This window comes from Ceratotherium simum, chromosome 37 (assembly GCF_057802395.1).
Source record: "Ceratotherium simum simum isolate JZ-2026a chromosome 37, ASM5780239v1, whole genome shotgun sequence".
NCBI classification, from domain to species: domain Eukaryota; kingdom Metazoa; phylum Chordata; class Mammalia; order Perissodactyla; family Rhinocerotidae; genus Ceratotherium; species Ceratotherium simum.
In genome coordinates, this window is record NC_141936.1 from 9,125,617 (window position 1) to 9,147,594 (window position 21,978).

Here is a 21,978-nt window from a genome sequence, read left to right on the forward strand (position 1 = left end):
CATAGATAGCATTCTCCTGTTGTGCCCTCACATGGTGGCGAGAGTACTCTCTGGGGTCTCTTTTATAAGAGTACTAATCCCATTCATGAGGGCTTCATAATCTAATCACCTCTCAAAGGCCCCACCTCTATCACATTGGGGATTAGGATTTCAACATATGAATTTTGGGGGAACACAAACATTCAGGCCATAACACTGTCCAACAGTTTTCCAAAGTGGTTGTACCAATTTGCCTTTCCTAGTAAAACAAATGCCAATTTGCTGTGGCATTTCCACATGTCACAAGCTAGAAGACACTTGGGCTTCCTGTCTCAGGCTGTCCAAACAAATGCTGGTAAGCTGGATGCAGTGTAGAGGAACAGATGAAGTTGGCAGGCACCGACAGAGGGGCAGGTGAAGTTGGAGGCCACGGATTCAATGACCTTTGGCGCTTCCAAAGACCCAAGGTATTGGTACCAACAGATGGTGTGTATGGTGTGTATGCCCCTGGAAGAGAGTCAAACGGCGTCTTCTATACAAATGTCTTGTGAGATCCAGGCTTGTCTGGTACATTCCTCATTCCCATCTGTGGCCTGCCAGAAAATGCAGGGTCCTTCTAGATAACTCATGGCTCCTTAGGTATTGGCTGGCTACCCCATGGCTGGAGGAGCTCAGAAGTTAAAGCTATAATTACTATGAATGGGGATATTAAATAAAGGAGTGAAGAAAACTGTGGTCAATGAGTGTTGTCAGTAGGAAGGGGTGTAACACCAACAATAATTCTTCTGGTCCCAGGTTAATAGGTCTTGTCTGCTTGGGAAGGTCATGTGGATATGAACTTGAAAAATGTTGAAAAGCCCCTCCAAAAACACAAACACAAATTGAAGGCCAGCACTGCAGAGTTGTGTTCCAGAGGATCCGTTCACAGAGACAACAATGAAATGGTGATGGCCCTGGTTTCATGGCCATGGGAGATGAGGTCAGGGAAGAAGCCTCGTGTGCTGATGTTCAACAATATTTGTAGGTCATAAATTTGCGCCGCATTCCCTTATGCCACCTGTAGCTGCCCATAGCTTGGGCACAGGTGTCATAGACATTGTGAGGGATAAGGGTCCAACACAAGTTCTTAAACACTAAATTTAGGTTTTAACAGGCTACAGAGGCCAGATAGCAACATCATTGCTCTGACACAAGCAAAGTCTTTGGAGTAGAACATCCTCTGCTCAGATGAGGATACAGCTAGCCATTCTCATTGAGTGGTCCCTGAGGGTTCTAGATCTTTTAGGCACCACTGTGCAGAGAGGTCACCTATTGCTCATGACACACGGTTAACTATAACTGGGTTTGGATGATCATGCAGCTTCTGACTCAGAATTTTACAGCTCTAATCAACTCCATCTCTCTCTCCCTCAATATTCTCATTTCTGGGATAGTAGAAAACACCTACACAGTGCTTCTGATCACCTAGCATAAATGGCAGACAAGTGGAACCCCTGAATAAACCAGATGTTCAATTCTCCCGGAGTGGGTGGAGCCCTAGGGTTTTGTTTAAATGTTCTAGGTTGCAGTGATTTCTAGGTTGCAGTGATCCAGAGAGTATTGTTATGGGGCAGGAGAGAGGAAGGGCTAGGTTCCCTAGGGAGGTCCTCCATGGATTGAGAGATAACAGCTCTGGGTCCCATTTGGGACAATGCACATCTGTGCTAGCACCCTCTGAAGTGGGAGCACAGGGCGTCAGACAGCAACTGTTGGCTGAGCTACGTGAGGGGAGTCAAACTTGGGCCAAAGGCAACAGGATCTCCAGCTCCTAAAGGACATGGCTGCAATCAAGGCCTAGAAGAGGCTCTTCCTCTCCCTGCACCTTGAGAAAATTTTTTTAATAAACTTTATTTTTTAGAGCAGTTTTAGGTTCATAGCAAAACTGAGCTGAAGGTAGAGAGATTTTCCATTTATCCCCTGCCCCACACATGCAGAGCCTCTCCCATTACAACATTCCCACCAGAGTGGTACATTTGTTATAACTGATGAACCAGCACTGACACAACATTATCACCTGAAGTCCATAGTTTAGAGTTCACTCTTGGTGTTGTACATTCTATGAACACAGACAAATGTACAATGACATGCACCCACCATTACAGTATCATACAGAGTAGTTTCACTCCCTAAAAATCCCCTGTGCTCTACCTATTCACCCCTCCCTTTCCATTAACCCCTGGCCATCACTTATCTTTTTACTGTCTTCGTAGTTTTGTCTTTTTAGAATGTCATATAGTTGGAATCATACAGTATGATGATTGAAGCCTTTGAAGATTGGCTTCTTTCACTTAGTAATATGCTTTTAAGGTTCCTCCATGTCTTTTCATGGCTTTATAATTCATTTCTTCTTAGTGCCAAATAATATTCCATTGTTTGAATGTACCAGTTTATCCATTCATCTACTGAAAGACATCTTGGTTGCTTCCAAATTTTGGCAAATAAGAGTAAAGCTCCTATAAACATTTGCGCACAGGGGGCCAGCCCCGTGGCTTTGCGGTGAAGTGCGTGCACTCCGCTACTGGCTGCCGGGTTTGGATCCCGGGCGCACACTGACGCACCGCTTGGCCAGCCATGCTGAGGCAGCGTCCCACATACAGCAACTAGCAGGATGTGCAACTATGACATACAACTATCTAGTGGGGCTTTGGGGAAAAAAAGAGGGAAAAAAAGGAGGAGGATTGGCAATAGATGTTAGCTCAGGACCGGTCTTCCTCAGCAAAAAGAAGAGGATTGGCATGGATGTTAGCTCAGGGCTGATCTTCCTCACACACACAAAAAAATTTGTGCACAGATTTTTGTGTGGGCATAAGTTTTCAGCTCCTTTGGGTAAATACTGAAGAGTGTGATTGCTGAATCATACGGTAAAAATATGTTTAGTTTTATAAGAAACTGCCAATCTGTTTTCCAAAAGTGGCTGTACCATTTTGCATTCTCACCAGCAATGCATGAAAGTTCTCTATTGCTCACAACCTCACCAGCATTCCATGTTGTCAGTGTTCGGGATTTTGGCCATTCTAATAGGGGCGTAATGGTATCACATTGTTATTTTAATTTACAGTTCCCTAATGACATATGATGTGGAACATCTTTTCATATGCTTATTTTCCATCTGCATATCTTCTTTGGTGAAGTGAATGTTAAGATCTTTGGCCCATTCTTAATTGAGTTGTTCATTTTCTTACTGTTGAGTTTTAAGAGTTCTTTGTATATTTTGGCTAACAGTCCTTTATCAGATATGTCTTTTGCAAATATTTTCTCCCAGTCTATGGCTTGTCTTCAGTCTCTTGACAGTGTCTTTCGCAGAGCAGAAATTTTTGATTTTAATTAAATCCAGCTTATCAATTCTTTCTTTCATGGATCATGCCTTTGGTGTAGTATCTAAAAAGTCATTGCCAAACCAACGGCATCTAGATTGTCTCCAATGTTATCTTCTAGGAGTTTTATAGTTTAGCCTTTTACATTTAGGTCTATGATCCATTTTGAGTTAATTTTCATCCCTTCCCTTTTGAGAGGTTAGTTACTAGGGTAGACAGGTTGGAAATATGAAAGGAACTCTCAGTAATATTTAGTAAATACCAGAAATCCTAGGAACTTTTGGATTGTCCTGGAGGACTTGTTTTCTAGAATTGCCAATAACTTTGTGGGCATCATGCAGGCTCTTTGCTAGAACTGGAGACCAGGGATTCTAGAACATACTCTTCTGGGGGTTGCCATGAAGACTGCTGTTATAAGTGGTCCGGGACCATGTGTGTAAGGTGGAGGAGTGGTGGGTCTGTACAAGTTTGGGTTGGGGAAACAAATAATGATTCTGTTGTGTCACAATCTTTCTGTTCAGTAGAGTTCTGTGCTTTTATTACTAGCAGGTGCTGGGGCACTCGAAGGCCAAATGACCTTACAGTTTATTGGACCTGGCAGAGGTACGGCTGGAAGTCTATCTCCCACACGTCACATATGCTGCCAGGTATGGCTGAGGTGTGAGGTGTCCTAATCCTGTGCATCAGAACACAGCTACAGAAGATCTTAGGTCTGTGGGAACCTTAGATGATAGCTATGTTGAAGCGGTAGTAGTCCTGGCAGAAGTGGGCTCCAAAAGAAAGAAGGAGAGGCTAAGAAGCCCCTGACACAAGCTGATGTTTCTATTTGTAGAGAGCCTTGGTTTCAAACTTGAAAAGAAAGTATACCATAATACCTGGGCGGAGTTACAAGCCTTGGGCCCCAGGCCAATTATGCATTTAGAATATGGGCACACTTCCTCTGTCTCTGTGTCTGAATACACTCCTGACAGACAGTATATTTTGGGCAATGATGTGATCGGGAGGTGGTGGGTACGGTGGTGGTGCCACAAGGCCATCTAGGAGAACTGACATGAAGTAGTCAGTGACAGTTTTCAGATCTCTACCTAGGAAAAAACAGAACCCAGGAGAACACTGGCTCTTAAACAGATCCAGTACCACCTTCAGCACTGCCAGGGTAACATTCATCCTTTCCTGTGGCCAAGGCCCTGACATGATAAGAGCATGGGGTCAGGTTCCTGGAACCCTAGGGTTGGGGCCTCTCCAGGGTGAGCAGCATATGGACCCCTAGGGGTCTGCCCTGCCAGCATGTCCACAAAAGGGCCAACCCATTCTGGGGAACAGCAGGAAATGGGGGGTTTAGATGGCCAGGAACACGAGTTTCTCAAGCCCTAATTTTGAAGGGACAGTAGTGAAGACAGGTCAGTGATAAGTAAGAGAAGGAGAATGCTGTCCTGCAGACGTGTCTCAATGCTTATGCCAAGATCTATAGGCTTCTAAAGGTCAGGGGATGAGAGAACTGACTTTCCAGGGCCTCTCCAGGATGCCTGTGCCAGTGGTTTTCTCAAACCTATAGCGTGGCACAAAAATACTTCTATCTGGAGCAGGCAGCAGGGTGAATTTTATCAAGAGTTAGAGGTGGTAGCCTGAACCACAATGGCCTACCAGGACATGCTGCTTGCAAGGGCAGCACTCAGAGCCTGGCTTTTCCTTCTGCCAGCTATGTGGGCACACAGGCATGCTGGCAGTGGGAGCTACCAATCAGATTAGGCAGTAGAGAGAGTCTGGGCAGCTGTATCCTTTCCCTAGTGATGACATTTGGAAGGTCCCAGAATGGAGCAGGTTTGGCACCCAGGCTGGTTTCTTGCCTCTGAGATGGAGCCAGGTAAAAGGGTTCCCAGCCGCCAGATGCCACAGTATGTTTGGGTGGGTGGTGGGGATATACCTTTCACCTTAGTGCACCAAAGTACAAATACCAGAAGTCACGGCCTGGGGCATGAGAGGAGGGAAGGTTCAAGCTAGTGTAGGTAGCAATCCCAAACTGGACCACTAGATTCAAGAAAGCTAGCGAGGAAATGAATGTCATGACAAAGCCAAAGAAGAAAGACGAGCCAAATAAGCAGATGAACAGTGTCAAAAGAAGAAAGAAACCTGGAAGAATGCAGGCGCTCCAGTGAGGCGGGTAGAAATAACTCATGCATGGTCTTTAATTCACACTGTCCCCAGGGCCTAGGGCAGTGCTGGGCAGATAACTGGTACTCATTAAACACTTGTTAAAGGAGGTCTATAGAGAGGTGGTGACTTACCAGGAGTGGAGCAATCAGGACTAGGAGGAGAAGCCCAGGCTCCCCCTCGGCTCCCTTTGCTTTTCCATTTCTGAGACATCAGGTTACCCTGTAAAGGGCAGGTCAGGAGCAGATTAGCCCCCACCCTCTAGAAAAGGGGTCGAAACTTTCTCTTAAAAGGCCAATAGAAAATGTGCATTCTGTTCTCCTGTGGTAGTGTGACAACATCATAGACATTACATAAATGAATGGGTGTGCCTGTGTCGCAACAAAGCTTTATAAAAACTGTAGCTGGTATTGGCTGAGTTTGCCGAGCCCTGCTTTGGAAAGCAGTTATTTTTTCTCATTTCTTTCTGAAGCTGACCACCTGTCTGAGTTACTTCTGTGGCAGGGCCAGTCTGAAGGCCTGAGAGGAATACCTGTGTCTTGCCTTGGCATCTCTTCAGTGTGGTTCCTCTTGAACATATCAAGGCCTAACAAGAACACATGCAATAACAGAGGGCAAGAACTTTTCCACGGAAAACCTTTTCTTTTTTTTTTAAGACCTTATTAGATGTGAGAAAAGATGTTCAGAAAAGATTGCTGTTCCTTGTGGGCTTTTTTTTTTTAAACAAAGAGAAAAAAAAAAAGGAAGAAGAATAAATAGAAGCACATTTTTCAATCCAAGAAACTGGAGACCGATTTTTACCTTCTGAACCAAGTAGACACTTGTAGCTCTCTCAGCAGCCACTTTATCCAAATCGGATCCCTCAGGAACAAAGTAACTCACATCGGCAATATGAACTCCCACTTCGAAGTTGCCTGTGAATGCACAAGGAGGCTGATCAGCCTGGTAAGGACAGCAAGGTGATCTCTCCTAGGAATCCTTCCTGAAAATGTGGGTCACTCCCAGAGGCCAAAGGACTTGAAGCACAGGCCACCACTTCTAGTCGCTGGGCACTCACCTACCCCCTGTGACCTGCATTATCGTTACTTTCCTCATTGTATACTAACAAATGAGATTTTTATCCTGAATAAACAACCATTTCACAAGACGTTTCTCATTTCTAAAGGCTTCTTGTCTTTGAGTAAACTTGAGTAGATGTGCAAAAGAAGACTCATTTTGGACGATGAACAAACCCTTTTGAGTCACTAGAAGTGAGTTAATCCCAAATCCTCTACCTCTGATTCTACCTCTGAAACTCTGCCCTTCCTGTCCATTCTGGCCACAGCCTTTATTCAGCCCCACAGCTGGCCTTCCCACCTTGATTCTGTTCCCTCTTACCTAGCCCTCCACACTGCTGTTAGTAATCTTCTTAACCATGGATCTGCTGAGGTCTGTTATTCATGTCCTTGCGTGGTCTCACCCTAACCTACCTTGCCAGACTTACGGCCTCATCCTCCACATGCTCTGTATGCAGCTGTCATGGGAAACCTCTTTACATTCCCAGAACGCATCTTACCTCCTCCCATTCAGAGGTTTGCTTGGCTCATGCTTTTTCTTACACTTGGGATAATCTCAACAGGATCTGCCTATCAAAATCCTCCTTACCTTATAAGGGTCCATTGAAAGAGAATCCCAGAACAAGAAGAGATTCTCTGTCCTCTGTTTCCTCCACCTGCACTGTTAAAGCACCCAGTCCATAACTGAAGATGCTTACCATGGTCTTTTCTTAAGAGCTCTCATCACTACTAGAATACCAGAGCATATCTTTATTGGTCTATGTGCTTATTGTCTGCCTCTCTCCCTACGGTGTAAACTCCAGCAAGGCAGGGCCTTCTGTGTAACGTCTACTGTCATAGGTCCAGTGCCCAGAAGGATGCCTGACATATAGTTGGTGCTCGAAAAATACTTGCTGAGTGAATGAATCAATAATTGGTTTGTTTGCCTGTTGCCTTTTCCCTTCTGGTAAAAGACCTACTTTTTTCCCTTTTAAAACTGCCCTTTCCCTTCTTGGTGGAGCTGTTCTGCCTTCCCTCCCAGTTCTGGCAGAGAGATGATCAGATGAGGCAGGTTGGTAGAACTGCACCTTAAGTGGGGTTGAGGGGCTCATTAGGTTATAAACTTAAGATGTGCTCTCGGGCCAGCCCCGTGGCTTAGCGGTTAAGTGTGCGCGCTCCGCTACTGGCAGCCCGGGTTCGGATCCCGGGTGCGCACTGACGCACCGCTTCTCCGGCCATGCTGAGGCCACATCCCACATACAGCAACTAGAAGGATGTGCAACTATGACATACAACTATCTACTGGAGCTTTGGCGAAAAAAGGAGGAGGATTGGCAATAGATGTTAGCTCAAGGCCAGTCTTCCTCAGCAAAAAGAGGAGGATTAGCATGGATGTTAGCTCAGGGGTGATCTTCCTCACAAAAAAAAAAAAAAAAGATTTGCTCTTGAACATCCATAAATCATCCATCAAATACAGTATATACGATTATACACAAACATACATACATATATATGTGAAAATACATACATACATATATATGTGAAAATGCACAAAATGGACAGAATATAAAAAAGAGAACAGATGTAAAATAAGTGTATAGTTTAAAGAGAGCATCATGGGCAGACAGAAGCACACTGGTGATACAAGCACAAAGGTGAATTTGCTTAAATTCAAATATATGCTTGATGTAATTCCACCAATTCCCATCCCTATTCATAGTGACTGGTCTAGGCATAGGCATGTGACCCAAGCAGATTTATTCTGAGTCTGTTTTCAAGGATTGATATGGACGTCAGGAAAGAAGGTCTCTCTCCCAGGACCCCAGACACTAAAAACCACTGTTAAGTCTGGAGCTGCCAAGGAACATCTCTGCCACATAACCATACCAATATAGAAATAATAGGCCTGAGAAATAAAGGGGGAATCATGATGACCTCATTTGAACTCCAGGATCCAGCTGTACTTGAAACTAGTCTACTTAAGGACTTGGCAGTTCACAAGTCAATCAATTCCCTTTCGGTTATGACTCACTGAAAGAATCCTGACTGATACCCAAGTTGACTCAGAAGAGTTCACTAACACACACCTACATGCTCCTCTGGTTACCTGGATAATCAGTCCTAAAGTATCACATATTTTATCTGCAAATTTTGTAGCTATTTATTGTCCTCCTATTCCTTCTGCACTAGGGGATGATTCTCTCCTCAGTTTTTAAAATGGAAAATGTTTAAACATGGGGTGATTAAAATAAGGGGTTCAGAGAAGGAAAAGAATTTAAGATTCCCCATTCATCATCTGTCTCACACTCAGAGACCATCCTCCTCCAGGGCATTCATTGGGTTTTTCCCCTCAGTTCTGTAACATTAATACATTAGAGAAAACCTAAGTCCATCTAAGAGATCCTGGCTGCTATGGGATAATACAATAGACCTATTTCCCACAGAGGAGAGGGCTGTCTGGAAAGCTGAGAGAAACCGGTGTGGCTCAAAGTTCAGCTGCCTCATTCTGAGAGCCATGCAGCTGTGTTGTGGGGTCACTGGGAGCAGTGAAACTTGCCCTGTGATGATCAAGGAACTCACCCCGAAGAAAGTGTGGCCAAGAGTCTCAGACAGCTCAACTTCTAATTTTGATATTACAAGTATCTAAAACCAACACTTGAGGAAGGTAAAATAAAGTGTCTTCTTTTGAAGTCAGAATTATAATATATTGGCCTAACAGGTAAATATTGACTAAAGGAAAAGAGAGAGGATTATTACATCATGATATAAACCATAATTTTAAATTCAGTCTGTGTGTTGTTACTACATATGAACTTTCTGTCCTTAGTCAAAATTGACAAACTGACAAAGAGTTCATTACAGGAGATAAAACATGAAGGAAGCCAATCAAAACATATTTGAGAGGCTTACATTTCACTCTGAATTCCCAGCAGAGTCTCTAAAACCAGCAAAGAGAAGCTCTCTTATTCTCTCCTTTGGACCTTTTTTATGGAAACCCTAAGTAAATATTTTATTACATATATTTACATATTGTGAACTTGCAGAACTCTTGAGGTAGTGGCACTGAGTTTTTATTCTATGAAAGAGAAAATACAAATCCAAAAGGTTATGTAGTATATGCTGCCAAAGCATTTAGGACCAATTTGATGTTTTAAAAAATACTGTCTTCCATACAAAAGCATTCTTTAAAATGTTTTTTTTTTTTTGAGGAAGATTAGCCCCGAACTAACACCCGATGCCAATCCTCCTCTTTTTGCTGAGGAAGATTGGCCCTGGGCTAACATCTGTGCCCATCTTCCTCTGCTTTATGTGGGATGCCACTACAGCATGGCTGGACAAGCCGTGCATCAGTCTGTACCCGGGATCCAAACCTGCGAACCCTGGGCCACCAAAGTGGAGCACGCGTACTTAACCGCTACGCCACTGGGCCGGTCCCTTTAAAATTTTTTTACATTAAAAATTTTTCATCTGCTGGAGCTAAGGTGAGTCCTGTGAGGTTTTTTTTGTTTTTTGTTTTTGAGGAAGATTGGCCCTGCTAACCTCTATTGCCGATCTGCCTCCTTTTTTCTCCCCAAAGCCCCGGTAGAGAGTTGTATGTCATAGCTGTTCTTCTAGTTGTTCTATGTGGGATGCCACCTCAGCATGGCTTGATGAGCAGTGAGTAGATCCGTGCCCAGGATCCGAACCAGGGAACCCCAGGCCACCAAAGCAGAACGCACAAACTTAACCGCTGCGCCACCGGGCCAGCCCCAGTCCTATGAGTTTTGAAGAGCTGTGGAAACAGAGGAAAGAAGAGTCCCCAAGGCCGGCCATGTCTGGCTCACTTTGCACAGGGCCCACAAACTTAAATGAATACTCCTTTGAATGAACTTGAGAGGACATCAGAACTGCTTCATCCAATTAAAACATGAATAGAACATAAAGCAGAGGCTTAAGACCCATCTCTTGCAAGCCAGCCTCCCAGCCAATTCAGCCACTTGCCAACAGTGTCCCTGCCAGGTGGCCCCTGACACATCCTCAACTGTGGGAGCTCATATCTTGAAACTACTTGCCCTACTTCTGAAGAGCTCTGGTTGTGAACAAGTACTTCCTTCCATGGATCCATGATACATGGAAATGGAGCCACTAGTTTATTCCAGTGCTGGGCATACACAAGAGGCAACCCCTCTGTTTAAGGAGCTCACAGTCTAATGGGGTTGGCAGATACACCACTGTGGTGACAATATGATATTACTAGTGCTATGACAGAGGAAGGTTACAAAACCTTACTGGATAGGAGCAAGTTGAGCTGAAATCTGTTTTTACCTCAGTGAGAACATATGAAAGTGTTTTGTAATCCATAACAACTACGTGAATGTAATCTTATGTTGACAATGACAACCATAAAAATGATAACAAGTGACCATTTATTTAATGTCTCCTTTGTGCCAGGGGATCCACACACATTAATGCAGCTTTGACAATAGCCATGTAAACCATATTTTACAGATGAAGCATCTGAGGCTCAGAGAGGTTCCAAGTCACTTGTCCAAAGTTATCTAGCTAGTAAGTAATAAACTGGATTCAAAACCAGGTTGGATTCAGAGTCTTTGCTCCTTTTATTACCACCCCTCCACCACTGTCACCATTAACTCTAGGACAAGATAATACAACTCAATTTTTTGTTTCAATAGGCCACAGCTAGAAATCTCTCCCTACCTCTCATGATTCAATAGAAGCCACATTCTTGGCTACGGATTCTGAAGTCCTGTCAGGGACTTTTCCCAGCCTTGTCCATAGCCACATCCCTGTCCCTGCAGGCTCTTTTGGTTCCCACTGCCAATCTCCTTAGCCACTTGTAGCAGGGCCTGATTACAGAACAACCACTAAGCCATTAACCACAACTCTAGTTCTATTTCATTGTAAGTCTTTAAGATCCAACAATTCCTCTCTAAACTTCTAGTTTACAGTCATCTTTAGCTGGTGGCAGAGTGACTGTCCTAAGTACTTGAAAGGGCTGTGCTTATTGCAAGTGGGAATATATCAGCCTTCCCTTACCAGGAGTGAGACCAAGGCCTTCCAGACTTGGGTCACTTGAGTTCACCTTTACCCACTGCTGAGACTAGACAGTGGTGACAGAGGCTCACCTAGACCCAGTAGGACATTCTGTTTAATCCAGAATGTTCAGGGAATAATCCTGCTAAAAATACCTTACCAGCAAAAACTAACTGCTCTTGTCCAGGTCACTAATGGTTTTTGAGTAATTAAATCCAAACCTTTTTAGGCTTGACTTGGCCTGATCTTACAGGGTTATCTGAGACTAGGTGATTTCCCCCTCCTTGAGACACTCTTCCTTTAGCTCCAGGCCCCACTCTGGGTGTTTGACATTGTGGCTGCTACTTCTCAGGCTTCTCTTCCTCTCCTTGTCCCTTACATGTCAGCACACCTCTGTGTTCTGTCCTGGCCTGCCTTCTCTTCCAATTCTACTCTCTCTCCATGGACTGTCTCATCCACTCCCAAGAGTTCAAGCATTATCTCTGTGCTTTAGTCTTCTCATTCTGTGCCACCAGCCCAGACTTCTCTGAGCTCCAGATTAACACACACAAAGGTCTACTAGGAATTGCCACTTAGCTGTTCCCCAGGCACCTCACACTCACACCTCTGAAAGTAAAACCATTTCTCTTCCTGTGTTCTCCATCCCAGCAGGTGGAATCACCTCCACTAAACCAGAAGGGGCACCTCCACTGCCTAAACCTAAAAGAAACCTAGGCCCGTCTCAGCCTGCATTGATAGTCACCCTGAACTCCAACCCAAATCTGCCCATCTCTCTTCTTCCCACCATCGCCACCTCGGCCAGAGCCACCATCCTTTCTTTGAAGGAAGATCTAACAACCTCCTTGTTGTTTTCCCTGCCATTTCTCAAACTGATTTTCCACAGTGAAGATAGTGTTCTTTCCAAAATACAGATCTCCCTGCCACCCCACGGGTAAACCTGCAGGGCCCTGCTGGCTTGCAAGGCCTCACTGGCCTGGCTCCTGCCACCCCTCTAGTCCCTTGGGCTCGTTTCTTCCACTGTTCCCTCTGCATGCTTGGTCACTGCTTCACAAAGAGGCAACACCGACAAACTTCTTTATCATGTGGGTCTGCCCTAAGCATGTTTAACTTTCCCTCCCAAACCCCTTCAATGCCAGTCACTGTGACAGAACTTCTTCAGCTGCTCAAGCCTAGCAGCCCCCACGCTGTTCTCCCTTGCAGGGTGTTCTTCCCCATTTCTCCTCCTGACGACTCCTATCGGTCCTGCAGACCGCTGAGTAAAGCCCACTCCCTCGGGCAGGCTTTCCCTCATGACCTAGACCAGGTTCACCCCACCACGCACCCGTGCCCTGTTCTTTGTCCTCCTACAGCATCTTACACCCTCCCTACACCCCACATCCCCTGCCCGGGCTCAACACCACTTACTGCAAGTAGGTCGTGAGCTGTCTCCCCGACCCTCTGCAATCAGCACAAAGGGCTGAGCGCATAGTCAGTGTCTGATGTTTACAGAATTAATATGAAAATAACAAAAATATAGAATAGACTCGTTGCCACTTTGGGTTTCCAGGCTAAAACACTGCCTGGTCTAACTGTGCTGAGTCCTCCCCACACCAGGTCTTCCCAGAGTGCATCTAACCAATGCCTGCATACCTCAGGCGACTTAGAAATCACTACTTCCCAGGGTAGTCCACTCCATCCTCAAATAGCAATAACAATTAAAAATTTGTCCCCTTTTAGAAAAGTAGGTAGACAAACTCAGAAAAATAGTAGATCTTTACCGGAATAGGTTAGCAACCACTTAAATACTAAATTCAAAGATCAAAGAAACTCACCAAAAATAAATTTAACCTCATCACTGTAAACACACAGCCACAACACAAGATAGAATAAGGTATAACAAGAACAACTTAGAAGGGGAAGAGGAAAGTGATTGAATTGACTTAGTATAAGGAAATAGGAGGCCATCAGATAATGGACTATCTCATACACAAGATTTTTTGCCCAAACCTCAAGGTAACCACTAAACAAATAATCAAAACAAAACCACATATGATAAACAAAGAGAAAACTAGAAGAGTTATAAGACAGAACAACCAACTGAATTGGCAGTCCGAAACAAATGGGACAAGAAACAAAGGAAATGCAAAAGAACCAGAAAATAAGTGACAAAACAGCAACATTAAGCCCTCATATATCAATAATTACCCTAAATGTAAATGGATTGAACTCTCCAATCAAAAGATACAGAGTGGCAGGATGGATTAAAAAGCAAGACCCAACAATATGCTGCCTTCAGGAAACACATCTTAGCACTAAAGACAAGCACAGGCTCAGAGTGAAAGGATGGAAGGCAATACTCCAAGCTAATGGCAAACAAAAGAAAGCAGGCGTTGCCATACTCATATCAGACAAAGTAGACTTCAAGATAAAACAGGTTAAGAAAGACAAAGAAGGGAAATATATAATGATAAAAGGGACACTCCATCAAGAATACATATCACTTATAAATATATATGCACCCAACATAGGAGCACCAATGTACATAAAGCAACTATTAACAAACCTAAAAGGAGACATCAACAACAACACAATAATAGTAGGGGATCTTAACACCCCACTTACAACAATGGATAGATCATCCAGACAAAAAGTCAATAAAGAAATAGTAGACTTAAATGAAAAACTGGAGGAGATGGACCTAGTAGACATATACAGAGCACTCCATCCAAAAACAGCTGACTACACATTCTTCTCAAGCGCGCATGGAACATTCTCTAGGATAGACCATATGTTGGGAAACAAAGCAAGCCTCAATAAATTTAAGAAGATTGAAATCATAACAAGCATCTTTTCAGACCATAAGGCTATGAAACTGGAAATGAACCACGAAAAAAAACTGGGAAAGTGACAAAAATGTGGAGATTAAACAACATGCTACTGAACAACCAATGGATCATTGATGAAATTAAAGGAGAAATCGAAAACTATCTGGAAACAAACGAAAATGATAATATGCCATATCAAACCATATGGGATGCAGCAAAAGCGGTCCTGAGAGGGAAACTCATAGCGATACAAGCCCACCTTAACAAACAAGAAAAAGCCCAAATAGGCAACCTTAAATTACACCTAACAGAACTAGAAAAAACAAACAAAGCCCAAAGCCAGCAGAAGGAGAGAAATAATAAAAGTCAGAGCAGAAATAAATGAAATTGAGACCAAAAAAACAGTAGAAAGGATTAATGAAACAAAGAGTTGGTTCTTCGAGAAGATAAACAAAATCGACAAACCCTTAGCCATCTACAGATGGTTTGTTTGGACAAACAAAAATGTACAACCCAAAATTTCACAATGTTAGAAACCATTAAAACATCAATTAAAAAAAAAAATTTGTCCCCCTTTAAGGCCAAAGTACGTCTTCCTATAGTTTCCACTTATTGGCCCAGTTCTATCTCATGGGGCTGCCCAGAACCAGCCCATCTCCTCAGAGGACAGCAATCTGGCTAAGAGAGATGAGTGAAGTGGCAGAGCTCTTCCAGCAGGGCTGGGCTTTTTGGGGTAGCACCAGCTTTGAATATTTAGACAGCATGTGCCCCCTGGATCTTTTCTCCCTCAGGCTGAATACTCACAAGGCTTGGCTTTGAGTCACCTCATAATCCTCAACATCCTCCTACAAACATGCTCCTAATAACCACCTTCATTCATTCAATCAGCCATTCAACCAATACTTATTAAGCTCTACTATGTGGCAGGTACTTGTCTAGGTGCTAGGGACATACAAATAAACAAGATTGACAAGGTCTCTTCTCTTGTGGAGCTTACATTCTAGTGGGGACAGAAAGACAACAAGCAAACCAATAAATGATAAGATTACTTAAGATAGTAAAAAGGACTTTGAAGAAAATAAAACAGAGTGAGGAGATGAGAATGCCTGGAACCTACCTCAGATTTAATTAGGAAAAGTCTCTCTGAGGAAATCAACTGAGACCTGTGTCTAAAAAGGACCATGTCACATAATGGCATGGGGGAGAGGTTCCCAAGCAGGAGAATAACCAGAGTAAATGGTCGAAGGTGCATCTAAGGAACAGAAAGAAGAATGGAAGGAAAGGAAGCTAGGAGGCTAGTGAGGTAGACAGGGCCCCAGTGACAGACGCCCTGATGGGCTAGGATGAAGCATTTAGATTTCACTGCAAGTGCAATGGGAAACCACTGGAGAGTTTTAAGCAGAAAAGTGACATTAATTAAATATACCATATTCACTTTCTCATGTGGTCACCTCCTTCATTTTGCATACCATGGTTCTACCAATGCAATCTAAGGTCTTGCTGAACTGAAAACAATTAGCCTGAAGAAGACCACAATCTCTTAGGAATGGCGCTGACAGGCCAACAAATTAAATTAATCCTTCAGTGAAGTAATAAATTTGGTAAACAAAGGTAGATGATGAAAAGACGCATAACTTACTAGACACACTGACAGATGCAACAGATGTTAGAAACAGATGTTTCCCTCCGGCCTACATGATGGGAACACGATGCTCTTGCCTGGGTTACCCTCTGGACCCTGTGGCCAGTCTTCCCAACAACGTGAAGCTTAAGAGAGATAGACAACTGTTCTCAAAGCTCAGAAAGGGTAATCCAACCAAGAGGACTGAGAGAAAGGGACTTTCTGCTGCTCAGGTGTCCCCAGCAGTGAGGGCCCTCACTTAGGGCAGCACAGCCAGCCAGGATGTGGGCCCTGGCCTTAGTTTGGTTCCACTGAATTTTAGAAACAGACTCCATAGCTGAGAAACAACTGGGCTTCGATCACCTTGTGGCCATACAACAAATGCCATCTTTTAGTTGGGGTAAGCAAATTCCCTCTGACTTTGGTGGAAACACTGATTGGGTTGCTAGGTAAGAAAGACAACTCAAATTCTGACGTCTTCCAATTCTGTGTGGTATTTGGTTATGTAATCAAACACAAAGTTGACCACTGGTACAGCAAGCCATGGCAGTACTCCATGGCCATGACGTGGTGATGGTTTGAGGACATTTCATAAACATAAAAGGAGTCAAAGTAAAAAAGTTCTGGGACAAGTAAATCTGAATGCAATGCAAAGTACCCATGTATGAGGAGGGTCTGTACAAGATGACTTCTCAGGTCCTCCTGAAGGCCAGGATTTGAAGAGTCTGTGGACTGTCTTTTTTTTTAATTTTCTTTTTGCCATCCAGCAAAGGGTTAATGAGGACCTTTAGTTGCAAACTCCTTAACTGGTGAGCTCACCTTCTGGAACAAAGCAGCTCAGAGAACCATTTTCCTTCATGATTACAAAGGGCTCTATCAATCTGCAAGTACTCAACTAAACTGCCCACACAGCGATTTTTGTCATGTTCAATCTAATTCTCAGGAATCTAAGTTTAAATTTATACGAACAGCATGGAAGAGGAACACCCAGGTAGTAAATTCCACTTTTCCCCTTCCAAATGATTTGAGCAATGGCCTCCTTCATTAACAGGAAAGAGAATGAGGAGCTGAACATATGAGGCTGGCACACCCAACGTCTGGGAACTTCCAGGCATTTCAGAAGTGAGTGGGGAAAGCCCAGGTCAGCCGGTCAGGCCTGGGACAGATTGCTGAGTACAGGCTCTCGAGAAGCTCTGAGTGCAGGAGGGCAGGCATTTGGTCCTTCCTCATTGCCAAAGAAGAATGAAGTCGGAGGGGCAGAGAAGGACCCTAGAAGGTAGTTACAAAGTTTGCAGGTCCAAATAATAAGGGCTGGGAGTGGGGGTGGGGTGGGTGGGGTGTGAAAGGGGCAGATTGGCCATGGTTTCAGGGTTGCTGCAGCTGGGTGACGGGAACAAGGGGTTTCATTATACTATTCTGTCTACTTTTGTGCATGTTCAAAGTTCTCTATCCAAAAATTTAAAAAAAAGTTTGCAGGGGCTGAAGCCAAGGAAAGAAAAAAGTTTAAAAAGGAAAAATCCAGTTGAGTCAAACTAGCTACGAGTTTTAAAAGAACGACAAGCCAATAGAGGCAGGAGAGGGTCATGGCTCAAGAAGAGCAGAATTAAAATGTCCCCAGCGATGATCTCTGGAGGTTGAAGATATGGAGACTGTTCCTTTCTACATTATACACATTTGTAATGTTTCCAGCTTTCAAAGGCTGGAAAAGCAATAAAGATAAAAAGTACAAAATAAAAATTGCAAACCTGGCTTAAAAGTGTCTGGAAAGAAATATGTCAAGATGGTAACAATGGTTTTCTCTGAGTGGTAGGATTATGAATTTTTCTTTCTGCTTATATGTAAACTCTAATTTTTCTATCATAAATGAGTTACTTGTTTTGTTTTTTTAAAATAAAGACACATCAACAAAATGCGGTGTCCTCCCTCAACCACCCCCTCTCCCCAATTCCCCACCTCACAGCAAGAGAAAGCCCCACTGGCCGGCCAGGGCAGGAGGCAGTGAGCATGGGTGGCAGCTCATCTGACAACTCTCCTGGTGGATGGCAGCAGCTAAAGCACTCTGCAGGCAAGTTCTATGAAGGTGAGCTCAGTAAATGAAGTAGGAGGAACTGGACATACCCCTTCTGAATAGGAAACAACTATTTTCATTCCAGAAATGTGACTCCAGTCTGTAGCAGCCTGTGGTTGCTGTGATCACTTTATAGGTTCAGTGTGTATGGCTAGCACGAGTAACCTATTTCTTCTCATGCCTGTGGGGGTGCAGGGAACGCTTGTACAAACCCAGCAGAGCCATTTTCCAAAGATGTAGGTTTGAAAGCCGAATTTCAGCATATTTTCACACTCATTTGTGGATTTTTCTATTTTTAAAAAGCCTCTCTCTATTAACAAAACATAATTACTGGTCTCTAATTGCCAAATTTAAAAGAGATGTACAATTTTCAACAAGTTTTAAAGAAAGATAAACATCTAAGTGTATTTAAATGCCTATTCATTAAATGTTGACTGTTATTGACAACTGCTTACCCCAATCCCAGCCTTCCTTTCAGCTGAAATTAAAGCAACTTTCATATTCACCTTGAATTCTGAGAGGCAAAAGCTTTTAAAAGCTTTATATCCTGGTGACAAAACCCCTTAGTGGCTTTTCTCTCATTCTGGAGAAGCCTTTTTGGGTTCTTGTTATCTTTTCACCACACCCAATTACTCAGTTTCATTAATTAACCTCTTTGCAGGAAGGAGAAACTGTTTTCTGATTCCCCAAGGCTTCAGAAAAGTTAACAAAAAATCATATCCATAATTTACGCATGCTTACAACGTGACTCCACCATACTGGCTGTCCCACAACAAGAGCACACTGACTGCTTGCTTTTTAGACCACTTCGTTTGTATTAATTCATTTAATCCTCCCAAAGCTGTGAGACAGATCTCTTTCTACAGATGAGGAAACTGAGGCCCAAGGAAGTCAGATTCCTTGCTTGCATCAAGGCCTGGCTCCTGAGACTAAGCTGGTAGCCCTTACTTTATGGGATTTGCCCCTTAGTATCAGGTACTTGGCTAACTTACAACTGCATCCTTCTCAATTGCTGTAGGCTATAATCAATTGCTGTAGGCTATAAGCGCTCTCAATGTAACATTTTTAAAGGATCATATACTTACTTTGCAGAACACACATTTTAAGACAACTAAGTAGAACAGAGTACGACTTTCAACATGACCAAAAGTGACTCCTTTATGAGGACAATGAATATTAACTGAAATAAAAACCTTGTCATGCACTCTTGTAACCAATGGTCACTTTCTATTTTTGAACTATCCATATATCAATTATAGTTACAATTCAGTTTTCCAGACTTTTTTATAAACTCAGTTTTCATATGAAGTATTCTGAACTGCCAAATTTTCTAGGTAACTGAATGCCAACTCTTTAATCTTCAATCATTTATGGCTTTAATACTTCTGGATGGAAATCCCCTATAAATGTATTATATACTTCCTTTTCTCAATAGCAGAATATAATTCAGTCTTAATAACTTAGAGTCATCAACATGAACATTTCTTTTGTATTTTGCAATAAATGCTGATATGGTACAGTAGGACAAAGGTGTCTCGTCCTCAAGACATACTTTCAAATTTACTTGTCACCTTTGTCACTAAAATGGAGTAAACAGTCTTCAGGTGCAAAACCTCCTGGCTAATTAAAACATCAATTATCACTGACTGGACCTGGCACATAAAAGATACTCAAATATTTCTTGATTAAATGAATCATCTTCACAAAAGTTCTGTGGGGTAGATACTATTAATATTCATATTTTACAGATGAATACATTCAGGCTCAGAGAGGTTAGATGATTTGCCCGACTTCACACAGCTAGTAAATGGCAGCGCCAGAATTAGAACACTGTTGGATGCCAGTATCAATGTTCTTAACTATCACACCACAGGCCACATGGTACAGCCTTTTCCTAAGGGGTTCTAATCATCCCACAGTTATCAAATCCCCTGGCTTTTTGTTTCATAGCAGCTTTATTGAGATTTCATTCATATACCATACGATTTAACTTATTTCAAGCATATAATTCAATGGTTTTTAGAATATACACAGAGTTGTGCAACCATCACCACAATCAATTTTGAACATTTCAACACCCCCAAAAGAAACCCCAATCACTCTCCATTTCTCCCCAACCTTCCCAGCCCTCTGTCTCTACAGATGTGCCTATTCTGGACACTTCATATAAATGGAATCAGACAATACGTGGTCTTTCGTGATTGTCTTCTCTCACCTAGCATAATGTTTCTTAGGTTCATTCATGTTGTAGCATCATGCATCAGTACTTCCTTTCTTTTTATGGCTGAATAATATTTCAATGTGTGGATAGACCACATTTATTTAAGTACTCAACAGTTGATAGACATTTGGGTTGTTTCTGCTTTTGGTGTGCTCCTTCACTTTTTGTTTTTTGGTGAGGAAGATTAGCCCTGAACTAATATCTGTTGCTAATCCTCCTCTTTTTGCTGAGGAAGATTGGCCTTGAGCTAACATCCGTGCCCATCTTCCTCTACTTTATATGTGGGATGCCTGCCACAGCACAGCTTGATAAGCAGTACGTAGGTCCGCGCCCGGGATCCAAACCTGTGAACCCAGGGCCACTGAAGCAGAGGGCGCGAACTTAACCACTATGCCACTGGGCCCGTCCCAGCTCCTTCACTTTTTAAAATAAACTTTTTATTGAGGCAAAAAACACATAAAGCATACAAATCTTATGCATACAGCACAATGAATTTCTACAAAGTGAATACTAATCACCCCCCAGTTCAAGAAATAGACTATAGGGCCAGCCCCGTGGCTTAGCTGTTAAGTGCGCACGCTCTGCTATTGGCGGCCCGGGTTCGGATCCCAGGCACGCACCGACGCACCGCTTCTCCGGCCATGCTGAGGCCCCGTCCCACATACAGTAACTAGAAGAATGTGCAGCTATGACATACAATTATCTACTGGGGCTTTGGGGGAATAAATAAATAAATAAATAAAATTATTTTAAAAAAGAAATAGAATATAACCAGAATTCCAGAAGCTTCTCTAGTGCCTCCTTTATACCCACCAAAGATAACCGCTTTTCTGACCTCTGTAATCTATAATCATAGATCAGTTTTGCACGTCTTTGCACTTTACATAAATGGATTCACACAGTAAGTATTGTGTGTGTGTGTGTGTGTGTCTAGCTTCTTCTGCTCAACATGTTTTTTTTAGACTCATTCACGTCGTGTTTTGAATTTGCTCTGTTCCATTGCTGTACAGTATTCCATTGTAAGAGTATGCCACAATTTATCCATTTTATTGTTGATACATACTTGGGTTGTTTTAGTTTTTTGCTATTATGAATAATGCTGCTATAAGCATTCTTGTATGTATGTACTCATTTCTATCAGGTACATATCTAAGAATGAAATTGCTGGGTCATGCAGTATGAATCTATTTAGCTCCGTTACATATTGTACAATGGTTTTCTAAAGTGGTTGTACCAACTTACACTCCTGCGCAGCATCTGAGAGTCCTAATTGCTCCATACTCCCACTAACGTTTCGTACCGTCAGATTTTAAAAAATTCTAGCTATTCTGGTAGGAACATACTAGTATCTCATTGTGGTTTTAATTTTCCATTTTCCTGTGGACTAATGATATTAAGCACTTTTCATATGTTTTTGACGATTGGCTCTCTTCCTTTATAAAGTGCCTGTTCAATTCTATATATTCTCAATAGGAGACTTTTGCTGGATATATTTATTACAAATATCTTCTCCTACTCTGTGACTTGCCTTTTCATTATCTGAATAGTGTCTTTTGATGAAAAGAAGTTCTTAAATCTAATTTATCACTCTTTTCCTTTAAGGTTAATGCTTTTTGTGTCCCGCTTAAGAAATCTTCACCTATCCCAAGGTCATAAGGTTATTCTTCTATGTTACCTTCCAGAAGTGTCTGGAAGGGTTAATGTTTTACCTTT

At 42.7% G+C, this 21,978-nt stretch overlaps 1 protein-coding gene across 5 annotated transcripts in view; it reads right to left on the bottom strand.

Annotated features, from left to right (window-relative positions):
- Positions 1–21,978, bottom strand: part of DIS3L2 (DIS3 like 3'-5' exoribonuclease 2) — a 337,343-nt gene that overhangs the window by 107,871 nt on the left and 207,494 nt on the right. For all 5 annotated transcript variants that reach the window (XM_004427679.3, XM_087424689.1, XM_087424686.1 and 2 more), the window contains one exon: positions 6,285–6,397. In XM_004427679.3, the coding sequence (XP_004427736.1) occupies positions 6,285–6,397 (113 nt within the window). The remainder of the gene's footprint in view (positions 1–6,284; positions 6,398–21,978) is intronic.